The sequence below is a fragment of the Acanthopagrus latus genome, chromosome 22 (genome assembly GCF_904848185.1).
Source record: "Acanthopagrus latus isolate v.2019 chromosome 22, fAcaLat1.1, whole genome shotgun sequence".
NCBI classification, from domain to species: domain Eukaryota; kingdom Metazoa; phylum Chordata; class Actinopteri; order Spariformes; family Sparidae; genus Acanthopagrus; species Acanthopagrus latus.
In genome coordinates this window covers 14,393,208-14,418,581 of record NC_051060.1, presented here as the reverse complement: position 1 = coordinate 14,418,581, position 25,374 = coordinate 14,393,208, and the positions used below count along the sequence as shown (strand labels likewise).

The 25,374-nt window shown below is 41.4% G+C and overlaps 2 protein-coding genes and 1 long non-coding RNA gene across 6 annotated transcripts in view; 2 read left to right on the top strand and 1 right to left on the bottom strand.

Moving 5' to 3' along the window:
- Positions 1-3,157, top strand: part of sesn1 (sestrin 1) — a 62,175-nt gene extending 59,018 nt beyond the window's left edge. For both annotated transcript variants that reach the window (XM_037085884.1, XM_037085885.1), the window contains one exon: positions 42-3,157. In XM_037085884.1, coding sequence (XP_036941779.1) covers positions 42-128 — 87 coding nt within the window. In that variant the 3' untranslated portion in view covers positions 129-3,157. The remainder of the gene's footprint in view (positions 1-41) is intronic.
- armc2 (armadillo repeat containing 2) lies at positions 3,155-21,096 on the bottom strand. Of its 2 annotated transcripts, none has more exons than XM_037085883.1 (18): positions 20,931-21,094; positions 19,731-20,028; positions 19,566-19,638; positions 19,101-19,266; positions 18,399-18,525; positions 14,689-14,756; positions 13,888-13,998; positions 12,638-12,822; positions 12,407-12,509; positions 11,862-12,076; positions 11,069-11,214; positions 9,538-9,637; positions 7,686-8,016; positions 6,368-6,490; positions 6,133-6,246; positions 5,637-5,769; positions 4,328-4,482; positions 3,155-4,123 (listed from the first exon to the last, which is right to left on the bottom strand). In XM_037085883.1, the coding sequence occupies exons 2-18, from the start codon at positions 19,940-19,942 to the stop codon at positions 4,002-4,004; spliced, it is 2,484 nt and encodes an 827-aa protein (XP_036941778.1). In that variant the 5' UTR covers positions 19,943-20,028; positions 20,931-21,094; the 3' UTR covers positions 3,155-4,001. The 2 variants fall into 2 exon arrangements, 1 of the variants encoding a protein (XP_036941778.1); XR_005072412.1 differs by having other exon boundaries at positions 3,987-4,123; positions 5,669-5,769; positions 20,931-21,096.
- On the top strand, positions 21,062-25,088 carry LOC119012248. Of its 2 annotated transcripts, none has more exons than XR_005072413.1 (3): positions 21,062-21,190; positions 22,031-22,099; positions 23,813-25,088. It is a non-coding gene; the product is annotated as an uncharacterized LOC119012248 (long non-coding RNA). The 2 variants fall into 2 exon arrangements; XR_005072414.1 differs by having other exon boundaries at positions 23,799-25,088.
- The last annotated feature ends 286 nt before the right edge of the window (positions 25,089-25,374 follow it).

The window sequence follows — 25,374 nt, the reverse complement described above, 5'->3', positions numbered from 1 at the left end:
TGTTTAATAAATCTATTTTTTCTCTCTGTCTTCTCCTTCAGGTCCACGTTAATCTGCTTCTTATGGAAGCGCGAATGCAGGCGGAACTGTTATACGCTCTGAGAGCGATCACCCGCTACATGACATGAAGTGCTTTTTTTGGCGTTTTTATTGTTGTCTTTTTACTGTCGTTGTTGTTGTCGTCGTTGTTGTTGTTGATCATTTTTGGACACTTCAAGAAAAGAAATCAAAAGGGGGCAGTGTGTAGGGTGTGTGTGTGTGTGTGTAGGATGTGTGTGTGTGTGTGTGTGTAGGGGGGGGTCAACAAAAAAGAGAGAGGAGAGGAGATGAGAAGCCCCGGGGTTGTGACGGAGCTTGTTGGATGGATGTTGAAAAGAGGATCAGAACAAAGAAAGCGACGGCTGTTGAAGAAAGTCATCTCATGCGTCAAGTGGATACACAAACTCTGATCTTGTTGCCTACAGTGCCAAAACTGACCAAGAGAGGGCAGCCTGGAGCAAACTCCTGCCCTGATGAAGGGAGTTTGTGCCGAGCCTGAGCACTGACACTGGAGGCACCCAGGACGACGTTTCAGTATTCCAGCACTCACCAGCATTTGTCGCCCGTCTCATCCGTCTCCTGGTCGAGCGAAGACCCACCCAAAGTCCCCAAGAAAGCTGTGCAGCGACATAAGGGTCTGCACTTTGATTCTGACGTCACTGTCACGTTTGTTTAGCATCTTTGCATTTCATTTTGTATCAAGGGAAGAAGATGTGTCAACTGTGATTGCTCTTAGTTGTGACTGGAGATGGAAGCATTAACTTTGGGCAATGTTTTTTTTGTTGTTGTTGTTGTTACGTGTGCCTGAACTATCCAGCACAGTGTGCATACGTGCTGATGCTGCTGCTCCCATGTTGTATTCAGTGGGGTCATATTGATCCCCAAATCCCCCCATCCACCCCCCAACATAGCCCCTGTCCATTAGAAATCCACTGCATTAACCCCGTCCCTCTTGTCCTCTACCCCCCAGCCCGAATCTCAAATGTCAATGTAAGCTAATCCAAGGAGTGCGTTTGAAAACCGGAGAGGTTGTGGAAAGTAACTCAAAGAACACTGTCTGAGCCCTTTTTTTTTTTTTTTTTTGAGTTTGACTGTACATGTGTGGATGTTTTCATGGTGACTGAGGTGTGGATGTTTTCTGTGCGTGTGTGTGTTCACAGAAAAAAAAAATTGTTTTGAATTTCATGTGTCTGAAAAAAAAAAAGCGAGGCACTGTGAAGGAAAGTCTTCTTGCTTCTGCTGTAGCTCTGTTTTTGTCAGATAACTGTTTTATTATTTGTTGTTGTTAATGATGATGATGATGATGTCTTTATTTTTCTGGTAACAGGGGAGGGGAGAAAAAAGAAAAAGCTAATCAGAGAGAAAGTTAGAAGCCAGGTTTTCCAGAAGGGATTTGCTTCCGGTTGCCCTAACCACACCTTATCTGTCTTCCGCTCATCCCAGCTGCCTGGTCACCCTAACACTTTGGAAGCTTTGGATTGTGAATTTTACCAGTAAATGAATACCTCTTCTGTTTTTCTCTAAAAAACATATAAGAAGTGCTCTTTGGTGAGCAGAGACTCTTTCCGGGCGGTCGTGTTCCCCATTGCTCGGGGACCCGGCTCGCCCACACAGGGCCGAGTGCGTTCGATGGCTGTCGAACGCAAAAGGTTGTAGCTGTGCTTATTTCCCTGCCGGGGGAAGTCTAACCAGTGCAAAAGCAGCTTTTGTTTTGTTTTGTTTTGTTTTAAAAAGAAAAGAAAAAAAATTGAACAGAGGTGAGAAACCTCTGCCGTTTTTGTTTTTTGTTTACTAAAAACCAGTTAAGTACTGCATTCTTCTGAGGGTGGATTGAGAGAATCAGACAGATGAATGAGTGATATCCTGAGGAGGAGGAGGAGGAGGAGGAGAAAGGAATGGTACATTTGGAAGTGGTTTGAGAGGAAGTGGAGGAATTTTTTTTTTCAAACTTCTGACTGATGTCAGTTACTGACACTTTTTTTTATATGAAAATATATGAAAAAGATGAAAAAAAAATAAACTATGATATTGAATTGTTGTGTATCATTCGTAGTTTTCTCCTAAACAATTTGATTTTGTTGCTCTATCAAAGCGATTGTACTCGATGTGGAGAGGCCTATACAATTCAGGAATCAAAACAGTCATAGCACAATCACCATCAGCTCACTTCCACTGCTCAGTTGCACAAGTACAGGAAATCAAACAGCCCACGGTGATCAGTAAGCATGTTTTGAATGCTTTTATGCAAATGATGACTCATGAGAAGACATGGAGTGTTGTGCTATCGCCTCATGTTCCAAAGTACACGCAGCTCTTTGATAATAAAGCTGACTTCATCAACACGAATCTGAACTCAGGGGATCGGTTCAGTTTGTCACCAGTACGGTCCAGGGACTTTCATGTGAATTTCATTTTTACTGTACAAGCTTGTGAACTGTCTGACTCACAGGGAGCCGGAGAATGGTCCCTGTTTCTGTGGTGCGGTCGAGGTCAAAGTTTCTCTTTGCTCCTGACCAACGGTTTGGATTGAGATAAGGAGGGAATTCCTCATAGGATACCTTACCTCTCTTTCCTGTTTGCCTCCACGTCACTGGGGAAAATCCTTCTCTTTCCCTTGTGAGGCTGGAAATGTGTCTGAACTTCAGGGTCTTTCCCATCGAGGCCGCAGAGGCCTGTCTGTCACTTCACAATCACCAGGAGAAACGCAGTGTGTTATCCCTGCTGACCAAACTGCCTTCACATTTCAGTGGCTTTCCCAGACGATATGTGGAATCGGAAACATGTATTAAGCAACCTCTATACCAGCCAGCTAACTGTCTTTCATATCAACCTAATGAATTCTATGTAGAGAACAATGTTTGTTATTAACGCTGGCTAATCAGTTGTTTAGGGGTTTTTGAAACATTGGCTTGTCTTGTGGTTGTTTTAAAGTCACTTTTGTGTGAAAACTGAGGGGAGCTGACGCAGAGGGTTTCTACATTAAGTGCCGTTTCTGATTTGTTTCGATGTGATAATGATGTGATTTTGAAATGCTGTACTTTAGGCTACTTGGTGTAACTTGTAAGCACTGCCTGGCCCCATATCTGTGTAACAATAAAGGCGTTGAGAAGCAAAATGATTTTCCACTCTCGTCTGCTTTATTATGTACAAGTTCCAATGTCACACAGTACACAGACAATAAAACGTTTCCTTATGAGGTCAATTCCAGGACGGTCATCTGGTTTCGAGACAACATTATCATAAAATAACTTTTACAACACAGTGTACCAAGAGAAAAGATCAAGCCTGTTACATAAAAGAGCTTGTATTAAGTTATCCCTGTAAGATGGGTGAAGATACCCAGAAATGAATGCTTCCGCAAGCTTTATGGGAATTAAAGTGCATTTAAAGTGAAAAGAAAAGCTACCAAAAAAAAGGAAAGAAACAAACAAATACAGCTGTCAGTATCGATAAGGCGAGGAGTGGATATACACAGGATATACACCAACGTATAGGTACTTTATGTTCACAGCAATGAGATGGATAAAATATGTGCATACAGTATGTAAGGCACATGCATGTTACAGAATGAGCCTGCCACTTACATTGCTCTTAATTAGCTTTATTAGCCGCCTAAACTATATTGTTCTGAATATGACACTGTCTGTAGGCCTTAAGACTAAAACGTTTGTAATTCTTCGTGCAAAGCATCAATAGTCATCTTAAATTTAAAATATTTAGTCATATTTTTCCAAAATTATGGACTCACTGGAAAATATCTGAGCATATGGATCGACAGTGGATAAGGGAATTATGCCTCCGCAGCTGTCGGAGATTTCTCTAAGGGTGTCCTTTTTTTCCCTCCACGAAAAGGAAAGTACAAACTTTTAAAGCTCGTTTGAGGTAAGTGTTAATTTCATATAAAGTGGACGCTGAGTCAGATTTAAGCCTTAACTCCACGTCCCAGTTTGTCCGGCTGTCTGTTAGGGAGGCTGGAGCGTCGTCACGAGTTTTTGAGCTACAGGCAGGAACTCTAACTCCCAGCATGTCCTGTGGTAGTCCCTCATATCTTCATTCTCTATCCACTGCAGAGCCTCTTCTTCGTCTGAGGATTGTATTGGACAGAGGATGAGAGAGGTTTCAGGTTTATGTTGAATACTTTTCAGGGACAGGTTTCGTGTTCGTGATAGTCATACGTGTGTTCCTCCTTTCCCCCCCGAGGGCCCACTGATGTGAATGAGAGCGTGTTCTTCCCAGCACGACGCCCTCCCTTGTTATGTAAGGATTACTAACAACATTGTGCACCAACCTAGGTATGTAACAAGGATCTCCAGCAGGGAATCTCTCTCCTGCTTGTCCAGCAGCTTCTCTGAGCCTCCACCGATCATGTTCCACAGCGCCTGACAAACCTGGCCCGCCAGCTGCCAATCACCTGGTCCCAAGTCTTTCAAACAGTCCACAAGCCTGGCCACAGACACACACACACACACACACACAAAATACATCGTATGACTTGACGGAGAGGGATTCACATGACCGGCAGGTTTGTGGGAATTAGCTCCACTTCATTGGGCCAATCTGAAAGAGAACTGTGTGTGTGTGTGTGTGTGTGTGTGTGTCCGTGTGCATGTGTGTGTGTAAAGGGGAAATAAGAACTTACATGTTCAAGCAATGCTCAGTTTTGAAAGTGTGAAGCTACAAATTTGTTCCACTTAGAGTTACCATGCATTACACACATAAAAGTTGATCTAAAATGACAATTCAGTAATTACAATTTTTTAAAACTACTGTGAACAAACAACATCAAAGTCAAGATGATGAGTAACATCATATTCATGGTCATGTTTGTCAAAATGAAGAACATTTTTCCCTAAAAAGAGGATGATTCATTTGCCAAACGCTCAGAAATATTTAGCTCAGTTTGCTGTTACAGGAATAGTTCAACGTTTTGGGAAGTACATGAAAGGTTTTCTTGTTGAGCGCTCGATGAGAGATGACATCACCTTCATATCTATCTGCTGAAAATGAAGTCAGAGCCAGCAGCTGGTTATCTGAGCTCAGCGTCAAGACTAGAAACAGCTCGCCTGGATCAGAAGTGAAATTTTGGTAATTTTCGACTCACCCCTAAGTTAATGAAAAGTTTTGTAGTCCACAGAACATTTCTAAAACAGTCCCTGTTTAGGAGAATTCTACAACACTGTTTTGCTGCAAAGTTCAGGAATTGCTTTGTGGACTATGCAACCTTACCTGACCTTAAATTTGCACAGGAGTGAGAAAATACATCTTGGGTGAATACATCCTTTAACAAAATATGACAAAAATATGATAACTGAGCATTTGGACAGAGCCATGTGAGCTGGTCTCTTCCACCATAATCCAGTCTTTAATTAAGCTAAACTAAGTTAGGCTAACTGTCTCCTTATGTGTGTATAAGTGTATAAAGACTGTTATCGGTCCGCTCATTTATTGCTGGGCAATTAATAAGCATGTTTCCCAAAATATTAAACTATTGCTCTAGCAAACAGCTCCCTTCTCCTTCTCCATTTTTGTCACCAGATTCTGTTGGCAAATGTTGTGCTGTGAACAAATTCCTAATCTCTAGGTGCATCAGTCCTTACTTGGCAGCAGCCCCCTCTAGTGAGAGACTGACCCTGTTTGGAGGGTCCAGAGCCAGGTTGGTGAGGACCCCGCAGGCTGAAAAACACATCTCTGTGCTTTTTGAGTCGAGCAGCGTCACCACAAACTGATGCACTGAGGGAGAGAGGGGGAGAGGGCGACGAAAGATGACCGTGAGAGGGCGTGGACGAAGACAAAGCAGGTCAAAGATAAGACGGTTGCAATCGCCAGAGTCAGCAGGGTTGTTTATACTGTCTGTAGCTGGCCTTGCAGATAAGTCCAGCCTAAACATGACACAACAGTATCCAGAGGTGCGTACTGTGCTGGACATTCTGCATCTGGGTACAAGCTTGTAAGTTGTGTGCTTGGAAGATATGATTTACGCATGGAAACTTTTATCCTGCAAGACTCACTGAACACTGTACGGCTTAAACAAAAAAGTCTCTTGTTGAGTGTTTTGTGTGCGTGTGTGTGTTGGTGCTTGTGTCAATAATATACCTTTGTTTTGCATGATAAAATCCCGTACATCCTTGGACTGTGACAAATTTCCATATACGCGGGTGGCTTCAAGCATGGCGTCTGTGCTGGAGCTGATCAGCAACTTCAACATCACTGAAGTGCAGCGTGAGCAGAAAAAAAAGACAGAAATTAGACAAAAGGAATTAAACAAACGCAGGAAAAGGAAGAGAAAAATAGCAACGCGTTCATCATTTGTCTTTTTTTCTTGACTTACACTTGGCGATGGCGAGTTGACTGTGTCTGAGTACAGAGCTTTCCTCCTGGTAGAAGGACAGGTTGTTGATGGTGGCAGCCACATTCACCAACAGCTCCTCGCTTTCCTGCACAGACCTCAGCTCTGTGTCGTCCCCACAGTAAAGACACAGAGAAGAAAAACAAGAAGGACAACATGAACCCTAACCCTGAAGTAGATCTTTTAGGTATCTGCACTTTTACCTGAAGATGCATTAATACAGTGATCACCCTGGCTGAGTTTTCAGCCTTTTTTGCATATTACAGCTCACTGGTGTGACACTAATTTGGCCCGAGCCACTCGGTTTGATCATGAGATGTCATACAAAGGTCAATGTGACCCAATCCAACCAGCCATGACATCGTGAATGGCCTAGAAGCCGAGTCTGTTCCTGATATAGCAGCAGATGTCGTGTGCTCGGTCATAAATCTAGGATATTGCGGTTGGTGTCAACCGGCGGCTGTCTCACACTGAGTTTTGTTTCTGGCTCTGACTGTAAATGCTGCTTTGTTGTGCCCCCTCACTCGGAGCTCTGTAATGTAAAGCAGCGCTGCCTGTCATGAACTTGATCAAAACAGGACATTGATCAGCCAAGTCTGCTCTTTCATCCTGTTTTCTGTTTCCAGCTGCAACACAAACTCCACATTTTCCTTCATCTGCATGTTTTTTGTTTCATTTACTTCCCCTCTTACACTGCAGCATCAACACTCGCCCCACAATCTTTTGAGATTTAACATTTCTTTCACTAGTATGACCTCTGTTCTGTTTATTCAATTTTCTCTCCCAACCGCTGCGTAGTGTGTGTAGGAGGCAGGCAGTAGAGAAATCGTGAGTTTTGCACCCACCTGTGTATCAGTTCAACCTGCCTGTCCTGAAACCAGCTAACCGCATGGGGGAATTTCACACACGCAAACCGAGTCGGCTGTGAGATGTGACAGAACATCCTGCTCATGCAGTGAAGCGCTTTGCTCTGTCAAGTAAACCGTAAAAGAGGATGTGCTGCGTATTGAACAGAAAGCACTGAGAGGAAAGCAACCGATGGAATGAACAGACGAATGAGGAGTGTGTTTTCAACCAAAGTCATGTCTTGTTCCCAGCACAAGGGATGTGGTTGGCTGCCTGGCAGATACTTACTGTACTTACAATGCAGCAAACAGCTATTTTTAAACTTATCAGAACTCCAGGTTTTCACACACTGCTTCCTTTGTACAACAGAGATATAATGTTGGTAAAAAGGGACAGAAATCTGTTTAACCCTTACTTGATAAAGGAAGAAAAGTTACTCCTGTTTTCTGCTCACCTAGTGTCTCCAGCAGCAGCTGAATGCAGCTTGTGTTTGTTGCCAGAGCTGGACCCACAGCCCGGTGGATGCACATGTTGGCCAGCACCCTGATCAGCTTCACCAGCACATCATCACCTTTCTGCACACTCGTCGGAGGCACAGGAGGCTTGCCTGAGGAAGAGGGACCTTTCCATGTGGGTGTAGGCAGTGAGTCGTCCCTGCGCTGGTAGCTGTCGTACAGCTGCAGGAGGATGCCCAAGCAGCCTTCACACTGAAAGAGCTGCAGCCGGGCCTCGTCGCTTTTGGCTGTGAGGTTCCCGAGGGTGAAAAGAAGGCGCACGACAAGGTCCTGTAAGATGGTGGAGAAGAGAATGCTCTTTTGTGTCACTCTGCATATGTTGTTATTTAACTTTCTGTATCAAAATAACTCAACACAAAATGTGTTTGGCTGATTTTTTCTGTTAAACATATGAATGAAGCGTTATTTACTTGCTTCAAATACTGTTTGACTGATTTACTTAGTGTTGTGCAGAATTTCAATTTATTCAGTGCTACAAACAAAGTATCAAACGCTGGTTCAAACTTCTTGTAATAAGTGTGTTTCTTTGAGGGAGTTATCTCCTATAGGGAGTATTGGCTGAAAAGCAGTTTCAGGGAAGGATGGAACTGGTGGGCTGTCAAGCCATGAATGTCATGAATCTACTTATGGTTTTATGAATAAAATGTCAGAAAATAACAAAACATATGCAATTTATAGTGATACAAAATGAGAAAACTATTTTTTGGAGGCTGGGACCAGGAAATCTTGTTTGAACTGATACTGATCAAAATTGTTACATAGTAGGTAACAGTAGACTGTTCTAGATTTAAAAAAAGAGATGTACCTCAAGAGAAAGAGATTGTTTCTGGTTTAAAAATGAAAAACCGTCAACATTTGATTTAGGATTATGTTTAAGACTTGAAGCCACCTGCAGCACCGTGGGCCTGCCCTGTCTGGTCGTACTATCATCAGTGTCACTCACTTCCCCCAGAGACCTCAGAGCTGTGCAGACTTGTTTGAGTGTAACTACACCCCATCTTTTCTGTGAGTTATCACACACTTACTGAGAAAAGAGGTAATAAATGACACCCTGTGCGTCACCCTTGTATCCTGACTCTAGCAGGTGAGCTGAGAACATCTTTTCTTCCACGAAAGAACAGGGACGTTGTGGACAGAACGAGCTGTCCCAGGACTGGGTGCATATTATAGGTCTTTCTGTCCTGTTTGTGTGTGTGTGTGTGTATTTGTAGGCCTTGGTATGTTTATTCCATATGAGATTAAGAACATATGTCAGTCATGTCTGTTTGCCAAAGCCCCACCCTTTTCTTCTTCCCCTACTTTATGACTCCTCCCCACCACCTCTGTATCACCTCTACTGTGTCGTATCTAAAGCTCACCACCTTAGTTTTTTTTCTTTTTTTCTCCCTCCTCCTTTTCCTTGACTCACTCAGCCTCTCCTGGGATGACTGAACGTCAAAACACACACACACACACACACACACACACACACACACACACACACGCACACACACACGCACACACACACACACACACACACACACACACACACACACACACACACACACACACACACACACACACACACACACACACACACAGAGCATAGAAACAGAGACGAACGCTCCGTGCAGATGAACACAATGTCCCGTAAATGTGCTTGGACTTGACATACACAAACAACTTGCTCTAAGGGTAAACATGCTGAGTGGAGTTACATCAACACTGGAAAAGCTCCTCTCCACCTCTCTCTAATACACACAAACTCAGACACGCACACAACACACAAACAAGAGGAGCCGGCGGACTCACCTGTTTTTGGTGATGTTTGCTCAGCAGTTCTAAAAATAGGCGGTAGCAGTCGGGGGTCTGGGCCAGAGCGAGGCGGCACTCCGAGTAAGAGGAGAGTTTACTGAGGAAGAGAGGGGACAACAAATAGCACCGGTCATTTCACTCAGCGACTGCCGCGCCATGCTGACTAAATATGGAGATATTTAATCAACACTGCTAATGGATCAGTGGGCCTAGGCAGGAATTTACCTTACATGCTTTCATTACTTTGGGCAAAAATATGTAGGCAGTGTCGGCTGGAAAAACATGTTTTATCACACACTAAAGTGCGCAATGTTTTATTTTGTGCATCACTTGTGTCTGAGTAGGAGGCCGAGGCCTGAAACGGAGACACTGAGGATGGGGACTCAGAGCATCAGTTGTGTTGCGGCATGTTTGGTGGGGGTATTGAGATCAGGGCATAATGGTCTGTAGTAAGTGGTCTGCGGTCGGGGAGAACTTGGTGCCTTGGGTGACTTTCGTGCCCAAGACCTCTCTCTAGTTTTACACTGAATCACTGACCCATGAGCAAAATTTGAGACTATTGTTGGCACTCATGTCAGGTCTGGTTTAGTAAAACAGCAGCACACTTCCAGCTTAGTGTTTAATTCCAAGACCAAGTTTTGTTTTTGTTTTATTATGCACTTAATGCACATGATGCACTTTATCTGGTGGGACATTGGTGGTGCAGTTAATCCCATCTATGGGTGCTAGTGTTAATTTTGTTTCTGTCCATACTGTTTTATGGACAATATCAGATAGTCTTGCTTTTAAAATGTTTTTTGTAACCTGTCAGTGCACTAGCATCCTGCCAGGAGCTTGTGTGACTTAAATGCACCTTGCTTAGAGGCCAAAAGATCTGTGTACATGAGTCTAACTCTGAGTCATATGTTTTGGTTAAACAACTTGACACAAGGAACTGTGGTTTCTTTCTTGCTTTTGCTATTTCCAGTTTCAATGTGGTTAGTTATGTTAAGTTTTTGCACATAAACAACTTCTTGACATAGTTTTTCCCATAAACGTGCAATTGTTTGTAAAAAGGTGTATTATTCAAATTTACTGAATATTATTCAAAAAAGATTTATTTCCTCTGCCAATTCAAAGCTCAGCAACAATTAAAGAAGAACCTGTGGACTCACTGAGGTGAGCCAGCGTACAGCACTCTGTTTAGTATAACATTTTTTAACTGCATATCTTTACCCAGACACAGATGTATTTAACCACATCCTGTCTCAAAAATGAAATTTTCCTTTGGAGACTTTGTGAAACTCAACTACAAAGACATGGCGAGTGAGAAGACGAAAAGAAAGTAGGAACTTAGAAGGAGGGTGACTGGTGGCCTGAGACAGAAAAGCAGAGTGCAGAGGGTGAGAGCTGGAGGATGGCCTGTTTTGATTGTGCTCACGATGGGTTATTATGGTTTACATTAGTGAGTGGTGGAGAGGAGTAGAAAGTGGTGAAGTGTGACATCATGTTGTTTTAATATAATCTTATGGAAGTGCATGTGTGCCACCTGTATATTCTGGAGATGTTGGTGCAGATGTCCTGATCTTTGCAGTGATGCCGCAGCACCAGACAGAGCTCGGATAGTAAAGAGAAGGAAATGAAGAGTCGACGGGAATCAGGGTGATCTGCAAGGTTCCTCAGGGTCCCAGTCAGCTACAGGGGTCAAAAGTCAGACAGAGAGAAAGAGCGATGAGTGTTGGATAGCATGAAGAAATGCAAACAAATGCGCCTACTGTACCTAAGCGTTTATATTCAGATAGTTGTTGCATATCAATATTGTGCTATTGTGGCTTGCACACAATGTTGGCCTTATGCTCATTAAGGCTGGCTGCCGGCCTGCACAGGACGCCATACAGCAGGGCGACCGGAAACTATTCAGTATGGACATAAATCATTCTATCACAAGAGGGAAATGGTAGTTCAAATGCACGGCAGCACTGGAAGTTCTGGAACTTCATGAACCGCTCATTTCCCTCCTCTAATAGCTTAATGAGTTGTGTTAGATATCAAATGAAGTGCCGGCTCAAGATGTTTGCTTAGGCCAGCTTAAGCGGTTAGCAGCAATCATATTCAGGGGAGTGAATCAGGGTCCGTTTTAGTGGCCAGGCCAGCAGAGAACATTTTGTTCTTGGCGGAGCTTATATACCAGACATAAACAAAAACATTTTGGTCTTAATGATGGGAAAATCACCCAACAAACACACCAAGAAGAATATTTAACATCGTGTTCCTTTACATTAGTGTTATGTATTCTAAATTGTTACCAAACCCCTCTCAGCAGTGTTAAGTCTGTGCCATACCTGTACCAGGATGTGCCCTGCCATTGCGAAGTTGGTGTCTTCTGTTGTGCAGAGCCTCTGAATGAGTTTCTGAGCCACACCAATACAATTCTTGTCCAGCAATAGTCTGAGGACGGCACTGTTTCCTGAGAGAAATTTCAAAGTCCCAACACAGTACAGCAGAGCTTCTCCAGATGTAGACACATCCTCATTGCTCAAAATGCCCAAAATGGAATCTAGACACAGAGAATAACAACTGTAAACATCCATATGGTGCACACAATCTGTTATGACTCGGAAAAGGGGTTCAAAAAGTGGCATCAAATTAAACTAGACGGAGACAAGTCCATTCCAGGCTAAAAGAAAATATTACACTCTTGGAGTTGATACACTAGACATGAAGAAAAATATTTTTGTCTAATAGTTGGATAGTCTACACTGGCCAACAAACACATAAAGAAGAATGACTTTAAACTGACCTAGTATAACTTTGTGTTATTTACTTTTAGTCTTTTAGATCATAGCACTAGCAGGAAACATCAGTTACATCAAAGAATAATGTTCACCGATGATAGAGTTGTTCTGGAAGAGGATGTCGTTGTTTTCACTGCGGCTGATCTGGAAGACGAGCTTACAGATGTTGAGCAGGTTGTTTCCACTGACACACAGCTGGAGAGGAAAATGCAAAACAACTTCAGTCAACTTTTGTATTAAGTGCCCAAAAGTGCCCTGGATGCCCTTTTGGTTGTGACTTAGCGGCACACATGGTGACACCCACACAGACACCGACAACTCACAGCGAGGCAGAGCTTTGCGATGTGCAGGTTGAGCTGGGCAGAGTTGAGGTCGATGAGGCGGAACAGCGCTCGAAGTATCCCCGACCTCCTCTTACAGCGTCTGCCAAGCATGTCCGCTTCTGCCAAGGTGCCATGGAGACGTTCACACAAATCACACAGGCGGTCCACCGAGCCCTCAGAGCTGCCTGGCATCGCGGGAAAGAAGACATTGCAAAAAACCAAACAACAAATATGTCTAGTTCAGGTCGACCTGTCAGACATTCACAGAGAAGCAAACATCCCAAAATGAAAACACTCACTTGTGTGTGTTGGCAAGTGTGTATCCATAAATACAGATGAGTAATGTGTTGTGTGTCTTGTGGTACATATGTGCAATCTTCTTGGGACTCAGCTGCATGGTGAAAGTTATTATTTGCATGAGGAACTTGAGGTTAAATCCTCAACATCAATAATACATTGGCGATCCGTAAAATAACATTCCCCTCCCTTTTCTAAGAAGTAGCTCTTCATTTTTGTGCTCAAAATCAGGGAACAACAGCTGCAACAGGCAGCTTCAATCTTGACGCAGAGGAAGAGAAAGGGTGGGGTCTTTTCCTTGTTTTTAAGGTAAAATAAATGTTTTCCCTGCATAAATAACTGGCTGTTTCTAAAAAAGGTTGGCTGCAGTCTCACACTCGACACTTCACTGCAATTTCCCACTGAATCTGAAAGGTGTTTTATGCATGAGCCAGAAGGCACTTGGTACAATAAATATTTAATATTTATCTTTCAAATGAATTTTCCATTAAATTTGTAGAGTGTTAAAATATTTACAGCCATAGATTTCATTTCATGGCTGCCAGACTGCAGTTCGAGGCGAAGACAATTCTGTGTGGATGCCAAACATAACACTATTTTGTTTGCCTTTCTTCACTGGCTGAAATGACAGTGCTTTTTCATTTTATGATTACAGTGTGCATAAAGCATGACTATCTGCAAATGCTAAAAATCTATTCCCCAGTCTGTTGGTTGGAAATGAAATGGAAACAGAGTAATGAGGCACTAATAAGAGAAGCTTACCCTTTTTACTGCAACCACATTACATTTTAGATTAGCTACCGACATCATTCAACCCAGCGGAGAAAATATTGGAGTGGAGTGGATGCAAACTGCATTTTCTCTCTCAAATGAATCACTCTAGTCAAGGCGAATGTGTGTCAAGTGATCTTGTACTTTTTCACTGGGCTTCCTCATTGCATTTCTCACACTACCTGCAGCCACACTCTCCAGTTGCTGAAGAAGAGGAGCAATCATGTTATTCCACAGGAATGACTCTGCATCCTCCTCTGTGCTTGTGGTGTGTGTGTCTCCATTTGCCAGCCCTGAAATGTGGGGAGAGAATTGCAGTTAGTCAATTACCACCTCCAAACCCAGACGGTGAACATGAGCAGCAAGCATGGTTCACAAGTTCACTGTCTTAAAATAAAGCAGCAGGAAGTTTGATGCCACAATGAAAGGTCATCATCCACAGCTACACTTCCTCTGATTTCTCTGCTGCTGTGAAACAGTCTGTGTATGGGCATGTGTGCAAGAAAACACGTGCGTATGTGTTGGTGTACGCAAATGTCTGCAATCTCTCGCACGTCGTGCACCTATTTTTTGCCGAACATTTGCATACAGCTTTGCTTGGTGAGATGCAGGAAACTGTGGTTGCCCAAACCAACAGCTCTCTCAGCTATTGGCTGGCTGCCTGTCATGGTGGAAATAAGGCCCTTAGCAACAACACCCCAATCAAAGTTTGACACTCAGGAAAGGGTGTTCAGTTACTGTGAGAGAGGTGTGTCTTAGCTGTTTCTTTTGGGCTGAAGTCTTATTATATTTAAGCACACTTGAGTTAATTTATGTTCTGGGCATCTTAGAAAATAAGATGATAATGAGCTGATGAAGTGAAATCACTGAATGTTTGAGTGGTATGTGTAAGTACATTTTTTCATTTTACATTGCTCTACAAAATGTAAAATTCAGGTTAAATATCAAGAAAATATAAGTTAATTTGGTACATCTGGACAAACCTGTGCTCTGTCCTGCACTGCACTCTGTGGGTCTAACTCCTGAGTCATCACCAGACTGCTTTATTCTACTGTTGGCAAAAAGAAACACACAAAAGACTGGTTATGTCAGAGTTTGGAGATGAGACTTGTTTCATCTAATCTAATCAACTGGCTCAATTTTAATTTGGCTTGTTTAAGGAATCAAATAAAAGTTAACACCTTAACTGAAAGAAACACGAAACGTTCAAAGGATGATCTGTTCTGGCAAAGAATACATCTCACTAAAAATTTGCTGATTTTATGTTCTGTCAGCAAGGCTGCAGATGAATTTTCATCAAGTGCCACTAGGTGTCTCTCTTGCAGCAGAGGTGGAGACGTGTGTCAGCGGTGTGTTATCTGTAATGCATGTATGCCTGTACATACACATTCATGCTCATGCAGATACGTGTGTGTGCAAAGTCTGTTTCTACATTTCTCTGCGTGCATGTGAATCTGTGTGTCTGTGTGGGGTGCGTGTGCCGTTGTGCACCACACACTGCCGTTCCCAACAGACAGGAACTGAGATCTTAACTTTGTGGGCAGTCTGGTTAAAGCTGTTCATGCTTTGTCACTCCGAGCTGTCTCCTCAGTCTTACCACCCCTGTGCAGTAACCGTAATGTTCCTCCAAAAACACACCCCTTGTCATGCTATGTGTTGTGGCTTGCCCTCTGCATGTCCCTGTCAACTTTGAAAACTCTCAAGACTGTTTTTGGTTAGCAGTTGATGAATGTCATATCATACATGGATAAACAATAGTGCCTTGCCTGTATATGTAGGTAAAATAAACAACATCAAGTTTTAGAAATGTATGTAAATTCTGATGCTCTGCTGTCATACTCCACCTAACTGGCAGTATCAGAAAAATAAGATCACTAGTCTGCTCACACACAAAGAAAATGACTCATCGGCACAATAATTTTAGTAGAACATTACAGGTAGTGTGTCATGACAAATTGCTGCGTGACCAGCTGAGAGAATAAGTCTTAACAAATAGAGATAAAAACAAGCTGCATGTTGAGTCATCCCAATCACAAATCAAGCTGTGAGAATACTCTACAAGTATAAAAGCAAAAGACTTAATCCACCTTTGAAAATATGAAAAAAGTATAATCACTCATGTCAAAGACAAAAATGTTTATGTCACCAGGATTATCTGAAGCTTCTGATAACATTACCACAAAAAGGCTCTTATGATGGAACTTTTCCTCGAGCTTTTACTCTCAAGTGAACTTCTCATGGTCTTGCTGCTACAGAAAATGAGCATCCATATTGTAAAAATGTCCACTTTCCATTTGATTTGAGCATCAAGAGAAGGCAATGTGACACTGACAACGATATACAGTATGCAGGCGCTGCTATAGAGTGCACTTTCACTTTGATGGAGATTTAGTGATTGGTATAAAGCTGCCTGGCACACGGGGCACATGCAGCAGGGAGTGCTGGCCAACGCATGTTGCAGTGAATGTCAGAGAGGGGGGTTTGGCTCTGTATGATAGGATTAGGAGACTGATAATAAGGCCTCTTTGTGTGATACTGCATTCTCTGAGACATGACCTCATCCCTGTCTTAGGCCTGGCCAGTGCACTGCAGTCACAACACACACTGCTGCCAGCCTTGCCCAGATGGGCACCCAAATCTAATAGAGAGCCATTTGGAGCTATAAAGCTCCGGCTTATTGGAGAAAGAGAACCTAGTGGTTGTCTAATCTCCTCTATCTTTATATCTCGTCCAACTCATCACATTAATCTGCCATGCTGTGTTTTTTCCTCTTGCAGTCAGTATACTTCTGGCTCAACTACCTCTGTGATTTTCACTTGGTTGGTCTATTTCTAGTGCACCTTTTATGTTGTTCATTGCAACACCAAAGAGGAGTACTTCAAAAACTCTGACCTAACACTAATCAGGAGGGGGAAGTCTTTAATCTCATCCTCTTCAATTACAAATTGACCACAGTCTCATCTCATGGGACCTCTCTTTGTGAGCAACAAGTTACACAAACATTGCGTGTTAACTTGGCATGTAAGGGAGGGAGGCGAGGGGGCTGCGCTGTCGGCAATAGCCCAGATTTCCTGTAAAAGTGTTTTATGGTCTGTCCCCCCTCCACAGCCCTCACCGCTCCACCCAATCGATGGGCGGATGGATTGTAACGACAGGCCCCAACCCCACGCCCAGAATTATGCCCCTCGTGCTGACACACAGCTGATGAGGTCTGCAGAAAAAAGCCAAGCTTTTAGCCTCTCTGCACTGTGAAGGTGTAAAAGCTGACACATGATAGTAATGACAGATAGAGGCCGTTCCACTGGAGATGAAGCTTGCCAAGAAGCTGGGTTTAACTGTGACCAAGACATAGTGTACAGTGAAGTATATGAGGGTTTAAAATGGGGTCGAGTGTCGCAAGTTGAGGAATTTGTTCCATCTATTAGTTGGTGACACCTTTTCTGGCCTAACTGACTTCATATATCTAGCTGTCATCGCTGGAAGCTGAATGTATCTGAAAGGTTTTGGCTCCGGATCAAGTGAATCATTGCTTTGAAAGCCTTCTGGAAAATGTTGATGGGTAATGTAGCTGTAATTACAATCCTTGTTGTTTTGACCTGGCACATTACAGCCTAATTTGCATTCATAATTGAGAAGTTTGAGTTACATAATCAATCCTGATTAAAAATGAATGGCTTTTGAAATGCTGTCGTTACACATACTACAGATCAAAAAAAACTCTTAAGTAGGATTAGCCTTAACCTTGAGTTTATCCACTGTTAGTCCTTGCACATTAAAAAACAATGTCATTCAATTTAAGAGTATGAGCAGTGTCCAGGTCTTCTTCATCAGGCACGAGTCTGGCATTTAAAGGAGATTCATTATGTTCATTTTTAGGTTCATAATTCAATTTTGTGTTACTACTATTGTAGGTTTATATGATTTGATGGTTCAAATCAGTTTTTGTTTTTTTTAACATTAGTTTTCTCATACGCCCAATGCCCTAGCACTAGTCTCCCCCCCGACACACACGAGTACCCAGCCTGCTCTGATTGGACAGCTAATACACACCTGAGCCAGCACCGCTTAGTGTGCCTCTAGTTGGATCTGTCATTTTTTCAGCGTTAGCTTTACTTTGTGAATATAGGCATACATTATGCAAATTTGTGAAATGGTGATCTAGTGTGATGTGAAGAAGTCAGGGAATTAAAGGCGGGACTACTGACGAAGCATTTCAGGAGCAGTGTTTTCTGTGGGAGAGAAGAGCTCCATTGCCATGGACTTTTTTTTACTTTCAAGACTTTTTACATGCAAAGGAACCAGCACAACACAGTTAAGGAAAGAGTAAAACCGAAAAAGCACAGTAGGTCTCTTTGAAGTGAAAAACAAAACACAAACCATTAGAATGGTATCATCCTTACAAAAGAATTTTCTGGAATAATTTCTTATATTTTCAGTCTGGACAGGTCATGGACATAAAGACATTAGGAACTCTGTGAATTTGACATACTGAGGAAAAGAAACAGACAGGAGGATGATTAAATGAAAGGCAAAAATGGGAGGCACAATCTACTGCATCTAGTAATGGCTACCACTGCAACCTCTGTGTACCTATAAATCTCCAAGCCATTGTCAGACTGTCATTTTGGTCAAAAAGAGGGAGACAACAGAGAAGGACAGGCCTTGCAAGTCAAACAGAGGGATAGAAGCATACTTTTCACTTGCTGCTCTGCGTGGGCCAGGTTTGAGAGGACCACTGCGAACTTCAGTGGGGTCTGCACTGCTGAGTTGTTTAGCTGAAGTCTCCCTTTGTCCTGGGACTGGGTTCAACCTCTCTTTCACTAAACACATAAAAAGGATGTGGCAAGCAGTTAGTCACAGGTTGCTGCTGTTTTACTTTACTTTCTAACTGAAAGTACAAGTGTTGATTTGCACACAGTCACACATATTCAGGACAAAGATATCCTAATTCAGTCAATGCTTTCGAACATCCTCATCATTTATTTTATTGCTCAGAATGGCAGATTTGTGAAAAAAGTTTGAGACACAGAGAGAAAGTGCTAATTTTCCACTCAAAATGGCAGCAGTAAATGAGGTTTTTCACCCAGCCAAACAAAAGGGAATGTAAATCAGGTATAATGTCAGCATGTGAATGGCTCCATTCATTTCCCCTTGACAAAACTCGTCTTGCACCAGGGCCTGCGCAAGAGATTTACAGTGATTAACGTTTTGTGTTTGTTTTTTTGCATCATCTAATACCTTCTGTTATTAGCATTTCATCTTAAGCACAACACGGATGATTACCTCATAATAATAACTAAATTTCATACATTAAATACAATCTTTCTTTTTTCTTTTATGCACCATCTTTTCTCTTTGAACCAGAGTTGCATCAATATGTTCTTTTCTTCCTTACCATCTGTGTGTCCCTCAACAGGAGGCAACGCGGTGAGAGATCCAGCCCTGAGGAGGCGTGTCCGTGCCCCTGCCAACCCCCTCTTCACTTCCAGTGGGTCAGTGGGGGGTTTGGGAAAGGCCTTGAATGGGTCTTCAGCATCACAGGGGACTGGAAACTTTGGCCTCTGGTATGGCACAAAAACATATTAGTGCCATAACTTCAATCTACCAGTCAAAATAAAGTGATCCTATTAGTTTGGTTACTCATTTTTTCATATTTTTATCTCATATATTAACATTATAATCCCATTTATTAAAACCAGATACGCTTTCATGGTGCTGTACAGAGGCGTATATACTCCTTATCCTATTTCTCAGTTTTCATGGTTATACTCATAAGATTAAAATACACAAATATGTATGAGCATACAACAAATAACACCAAATTTGTATCTGAAATACAGTTTGAACTGAGAGAACTTACATGGTCCAGAGGGGAGAGGCGAGTCCCTGAGCCTGGCCTGGAGTCAGGAGCATCAAAATTTTGAGCATGAAGACTGAAAAGGGAAAAAATGTGTCATTACTATAGTTACACAAGACCCACAGTTGATCTCTGACAAGATTTATTTAAGCTGAGTTAGTGACTAACCTAAAGGCCGATGGAGGCCTGTTGGCTGCACGAGTGGAGTTCTTCCCAAAAAGTTGCCTTTCTCCATCTCTGGGAGTAAATGGTCGCTGGGTAGACTGAACTCGCAGGGACTGTCTTACTTCACTGACAATTTCTGCACTTGTTTTCCTCAAAGAATTGCGCCGTGGAAGGAACGGGCTGCATATCTCATGTTTTCTCTCCGTAGAGGCCATTTAGGCCTGCGTGACATTTGCCAAGATAGTCTGCAAATGACTTTAGTGGTTTGATTTCATAATGTGATTGGTTACAGGCTGCCTCACTGATGGGAAACATACAAAAACAATAGGGTTATACCGGAACAGAGAAGGTATAGGTATATAATGTGTATATGGTTGCAATCTATAATATTTGCAGCATAGCAAGTAAGGCTGTAAAATTAATATTGTCTTGTGACAAAACAGCATTATAATGAAGTGCTGCTGAGATGTAGCTACTTTAAACTGTATATAAGTGTTATATACATTAACTGTTAAACTAACTGTTTATAAATCCAGCAGAGGAAAATGTACATTACGTCTCTCTGAAATGTGGTGAAGTATGAATATAAAGTAACCAAACAGTACTGATGCATGAGAATAATATACTTAGCTGCATCTCTGTACTGATGGCAAGATGGTACTTTTTATTTCATTTACTGGTCGCACACTGCCTGTTGTTAGTGGATGCCCAAACCAGTCTGAATATAACTTTCCTAGAGCTCCAAAAAACATCCTAATAATGGTTTGTTACCTTGGATTTAAGTGCAAAATGTTTACTATATTGCTGTGATTAAAAATGCAATAATATCCAAAGAAAAATGTTTCCGGTTTGTTTACTCAAAGAGTAAGTCCAACAGTGAAACCTGGACTCCCAATGTGAGTGAATGAGAGGTCCCTCTGCGCGTTCACGCTCGTCTCTATGGTGACAGAATGCCGCTGTGGCAGCTTCGACAACAAACCCAAGAAACAAAACAACTTTAGCATTTAACACGACGAGCCAAATTGTTTATTAATCCCTGTAAGAGCAGGTTGATGTATCTGTTCTGGAGTAACGTTAAGTGTAGCGAACTTTTACCACACCGGCAGGAGAGTAGGTGAGAAACAGGAAACGTTTGAAGAAACCTGTGTATGAATGAGTCTACTAATTAGCTAGACGAATATTAAATAATACTAGTAAACTTACCGTTAACCCTAGTAAAACGCTCTGTGGATGGCAGTCGGGGCAGTCGTCGTTACTGAACTTAAACTCGGCTTCCTCAAACAAGGCAAAACGATCATGGCACCTGACATTTGATGAAAACGGTGATGTTTTCCAGGTTGCTGCAAGCTAGCCCGAGTGAGACTCGTGCACGAGCTTCACTTAAGGGAAGTCTCGCGCCAAACGGTGACGCGCTTTTACCATTGAGGAGTTTGGACGCCAACATCAGCGCCCCGCGGAAAATAGTAAGGATGCTAACTTAATTTCTAGCAAATGTGTTGATTTAAGTCGTTTAGGGAAAATTCCTGACAGATATAGGCACTATGAATATCGACTGAAGAAGTATGAATATTTTTTACTTGAGTATAAGTAACAAAAGACTGTAAAATAATGCTTATTGACTTAAAGTGATGCGTCCTCACCAAAGTATTAACAGGGTGCCAAAGTCCCTCTTCAGGACCATTTCCTTATACAGGAAAAGCTTTGTATATGGTGGTTAATTAGAGAGACAAATCATTTTTTGAGACCGCTTAAATTGTCCCATGAATTACACTTGTGATGTTTTTCAGTTTAAAAGACACTTTTGAAGTAATGAAAGTCACAGGTTGTCGTAATTCAAGTAAAATGCAGTAAAACGTAGTTTTGTGAACCCCCTCAATGAACATTGTCATGTTGATACATGTCACCAACACCAACATGGCTGCAAACGCACCGTAGAAACAGTACTTTTAAAGAAAGATGAAAATTAATATAAATCTGGTTATATTGATAAGTGCACTTATGTGAAAGGAGTACTTGTTGGCTGCTAATATACAGGACCATAATCTGTATATAATCTGAATCTGGAAAGTAACTGGTAAGTAAAGCAATCATGTAATCCTCATAGAGTAATTAAAGTATAAAGTACAAATTTGCCCCCAAAATGTTGTGCAGTAGTTGTAAAAAGTAGGATAACATATATAAATACAACTACCTCAAAATTTTAGTACAGTGCTTGAGTAAAACTTGGATAAGTAACTTAAATTGATTTAAAATGTTTTGACAGAAGTTTAAAAAGGGTAAATCTTAAGTATTTGTATTTTAAGGAGTTCCTTGATAAGATGGAAAGAGGTGCTGGAGTTGGACCAGGATCTGTATCAAGTGCAGTAGCACAGGTATTTTCAGTTTGTTCATTTAGTTGATTTTATAAGAGGGAAATGTGAAGTATAACACTATAAGGTCCAAAGGTTATTTCCATTGCGATGTTGATGTAAAGGTAGAAAATATGCATGCATCAAGATAATAATCCAAGTTCAACAAATAAACAAAAAAATCATAAAATATTATATGCAGTTATTGAAAGCTAAATTGTGAGTTTACTATTAGACACCTGACCTTTTTGAATTATCCTCAGGTTCAAGTCAACACACTAACACACACGCACAAAAACACAAACAGGTGGAAAAATTATTTATTAGCAGTTAACTGAATTCACAAAATGTTCAACAGTGAATCATGCATAATAATGTACCTCCTACACCCATGAAAAATACAAAACATCAGCACAAATGGAGATAAGTGAGCACTACTCATCCACCCACAGTCACAGTATACTGAATGTTTTCAGGTCATAATTTCTTAATTTAATCTTTTACTGGACCTTTCTTTTTATGACAGCATTTCAATTTATTTTGCTATACTGAAAATGTTTCTTGTCAGCACAAGAACATTTGTGAAATAAATTGGTATGAAGTAAGAAAAAATATAGGTTATAGTTAAAATTTGACTACAATCATAACATGATCTCTAATGTGATGATGCCAATAAGGGAAACAAATCTGAGAACCTGGAAATGTACCTTACATACGTACCATACCTTAGTTCTTTTGTTTTCGTGGTCAAACTGTAGTTAGGAGCAGTGGTCGTAGCTGTAACCTACTTTCACCTCTCCTTTCGTTAATGTTAAAGACACACAGTTCATTCTCTATAATCCTATAAGCTTATCTGGCTTGTTCTATTGACATGTCCGTTCTCTATGACACAGAAGAACGTGTGGAAAAATTAGTGTAAGTCTATGTAGTGGTGTTAAACTGTATGAAGGACAGCTTGTCTTGATTACAGTTTTATTGAACAGATTCTAACTGAAATGTAATACAAAACATAAATCTACATAGAAATCATATTAGTAGCACACACACAAATATAACTATGCACAACATAAAAATGTTAGATATTCACTCTTGGCAAAATCGTTTTAAAAATTAAAGCCCAACAATCGGATTTGTCCGCCATTTTGTTGTCACAGAAAGTATGACGTTTCAAAAAATTAGTGGCCACAAAATGGCCACGGACTTACGCTGCGTTCATCAGCGCGAGTTTCACTCTCTAGTTATGGTCCAGTGCAAGTTGGTCTTCGATGCAACATTCCTGCTCCGGGTGCACCATGGACGACCAATAGCTGATGACACACAGTTATACAGGAGAAAAGACCTCCAGCTTTTACTTCCTCTGTCCATTTGATTTTAACCATCTTCGCTCTCTTCAAGCTTCATGTACTTCAACTCAAGCATCAGTGCAGTAGAAGGAATAGAAGTAGAAGGAGTAGAATTAGATCGATATTCAAAGATAAACTCAAGGCTCAGGAGGAGAACAGAATGCACAAGTTCAGTCATTCAACTCACGCTTCGCTCTGGGTCTCTTTAACCCGTCTAGATGGGCTGACCACTTCATACACCAATCAGGTCTGTCTGGATTTGCACATTCGTCCACTCGTAAACCTTTTCCGACTAGCTTTTTATTTTTTACACTGTGAAATATACATCTGAACAATCTTGTGAGTCCCTGGTTGGATTTAAATAGCCTTACATGCTTCAGTCTCTTGGATACAGGGAACCTGATTGGCCGAGAGTGCATGCTGGGCATGCCCAATCACAGGGCATTTCCATGGAGCTTACCAGCCAATGGGAGGAGGAAGATGGTCAATGTGATTTCATTGTCACTAAGGGAGGTGGAAACATACTGCCAGGACAGTTAGCAGCAACATGCTAAGAGGTGGACTCTATTATAGTGAGAGTCTTGTGTTTGAGATAACCTGTGGAGCCAGATCAAGCGAGAGAAAGGCACAAGATGAGTCTCCTCTCAAACATGCACACAAGCTCACAGTGCACTCACGTCACTGTTATTGGTGCTACTCACGTCACAGGACTGAATGGGTTGATTTGTGAGAAACGTCATCCTGCTTAAAGGTTGTCGCTCCTCTCTCAATCTGTCCTTCTGTTTTTCCTTGGCCTGATTTTACCCCCGTTTTACATTTATTTGGGCCTTAATCCCTTGACAGGACACCTACATTTCTCTGGGGATGCTATTTCTTATTATATTATCATTAATTCATCTGCAGAACATTTTTCTCAGTGAATAGTTAGTCAATAGTCTGTAAAGTACAATTTCAAAGAGACCCAATTGAAATGATTTGTTTTGTCTGAACAGGCCAAAATCTGAAAATTCCTGGAGAAGCAGCAATTCCTCCCACAGGAGAAGCCCAAGTTGATCCATCAATGAATGAGTTAGTTGCCGCCTTGTTTTGAGCTCAAGCTTATACTTGACAATTAATGTGCAAAATGAAAACACAAATCTTCCCTGTTCAGGTGGACAGTCCAAAACTGCAAATATACAACAATATACAATAATGTTATCATATTATAATATTAATATACATCAAGTACAGAGGAATCGAAACTAATTACTAATGTAATTTAGGGCTTTCGGTTACAAAAATGCCAAAAATATTTTAATCATTTTAAAGCACTTAATATGTTGATGCAAAAAAGAATTGTACACTGAGAATTTTTTTTTCAGTCATAATAAATACAGATTCTTTTGTGTCAAAAGTCTCTGTATAGAAACATAAAAATCCAGTAGACTTTGTCACTTTAATGTGGGGAATTTACTCCAAAAAACCCCAAAAAACTAGAAAACTGCAGCACACTCTCCTCTTAACTCATGATCAGGAAAACTTGAATGATGTCTCAGTATACAGACCTTCATCAGGTTGAATTACAAGAAAAAAAAGGGAGAGCTCATCTTAGAAAGGATTATAGACTGACACTCGAAATATTATGAATCACAGCTGGAACAATCAAGGCACACTACGGATGAATTAGTCAATACAGATATATTTAAATACTAGGGGTGTTGCAATATACCAGTATTAAATACTGACATCCTATTAATAATACACATTTGTTTATATCCTATAAACAGTCCAGTGCCTCTTAAATCATTTCTGTTGCCTAATTTACTTTGTCAGAGTACTTGGCAGTAATATGTTTATACACCTTAATGCTGGTTGCTACCTGCCATAACACAGAAAAATTCAGTGTGTTAAAAGCAACAACGTTATCATTCTTTTTATACACTTGTACAATTATGGTCACAGAATCTCTCTCCACCT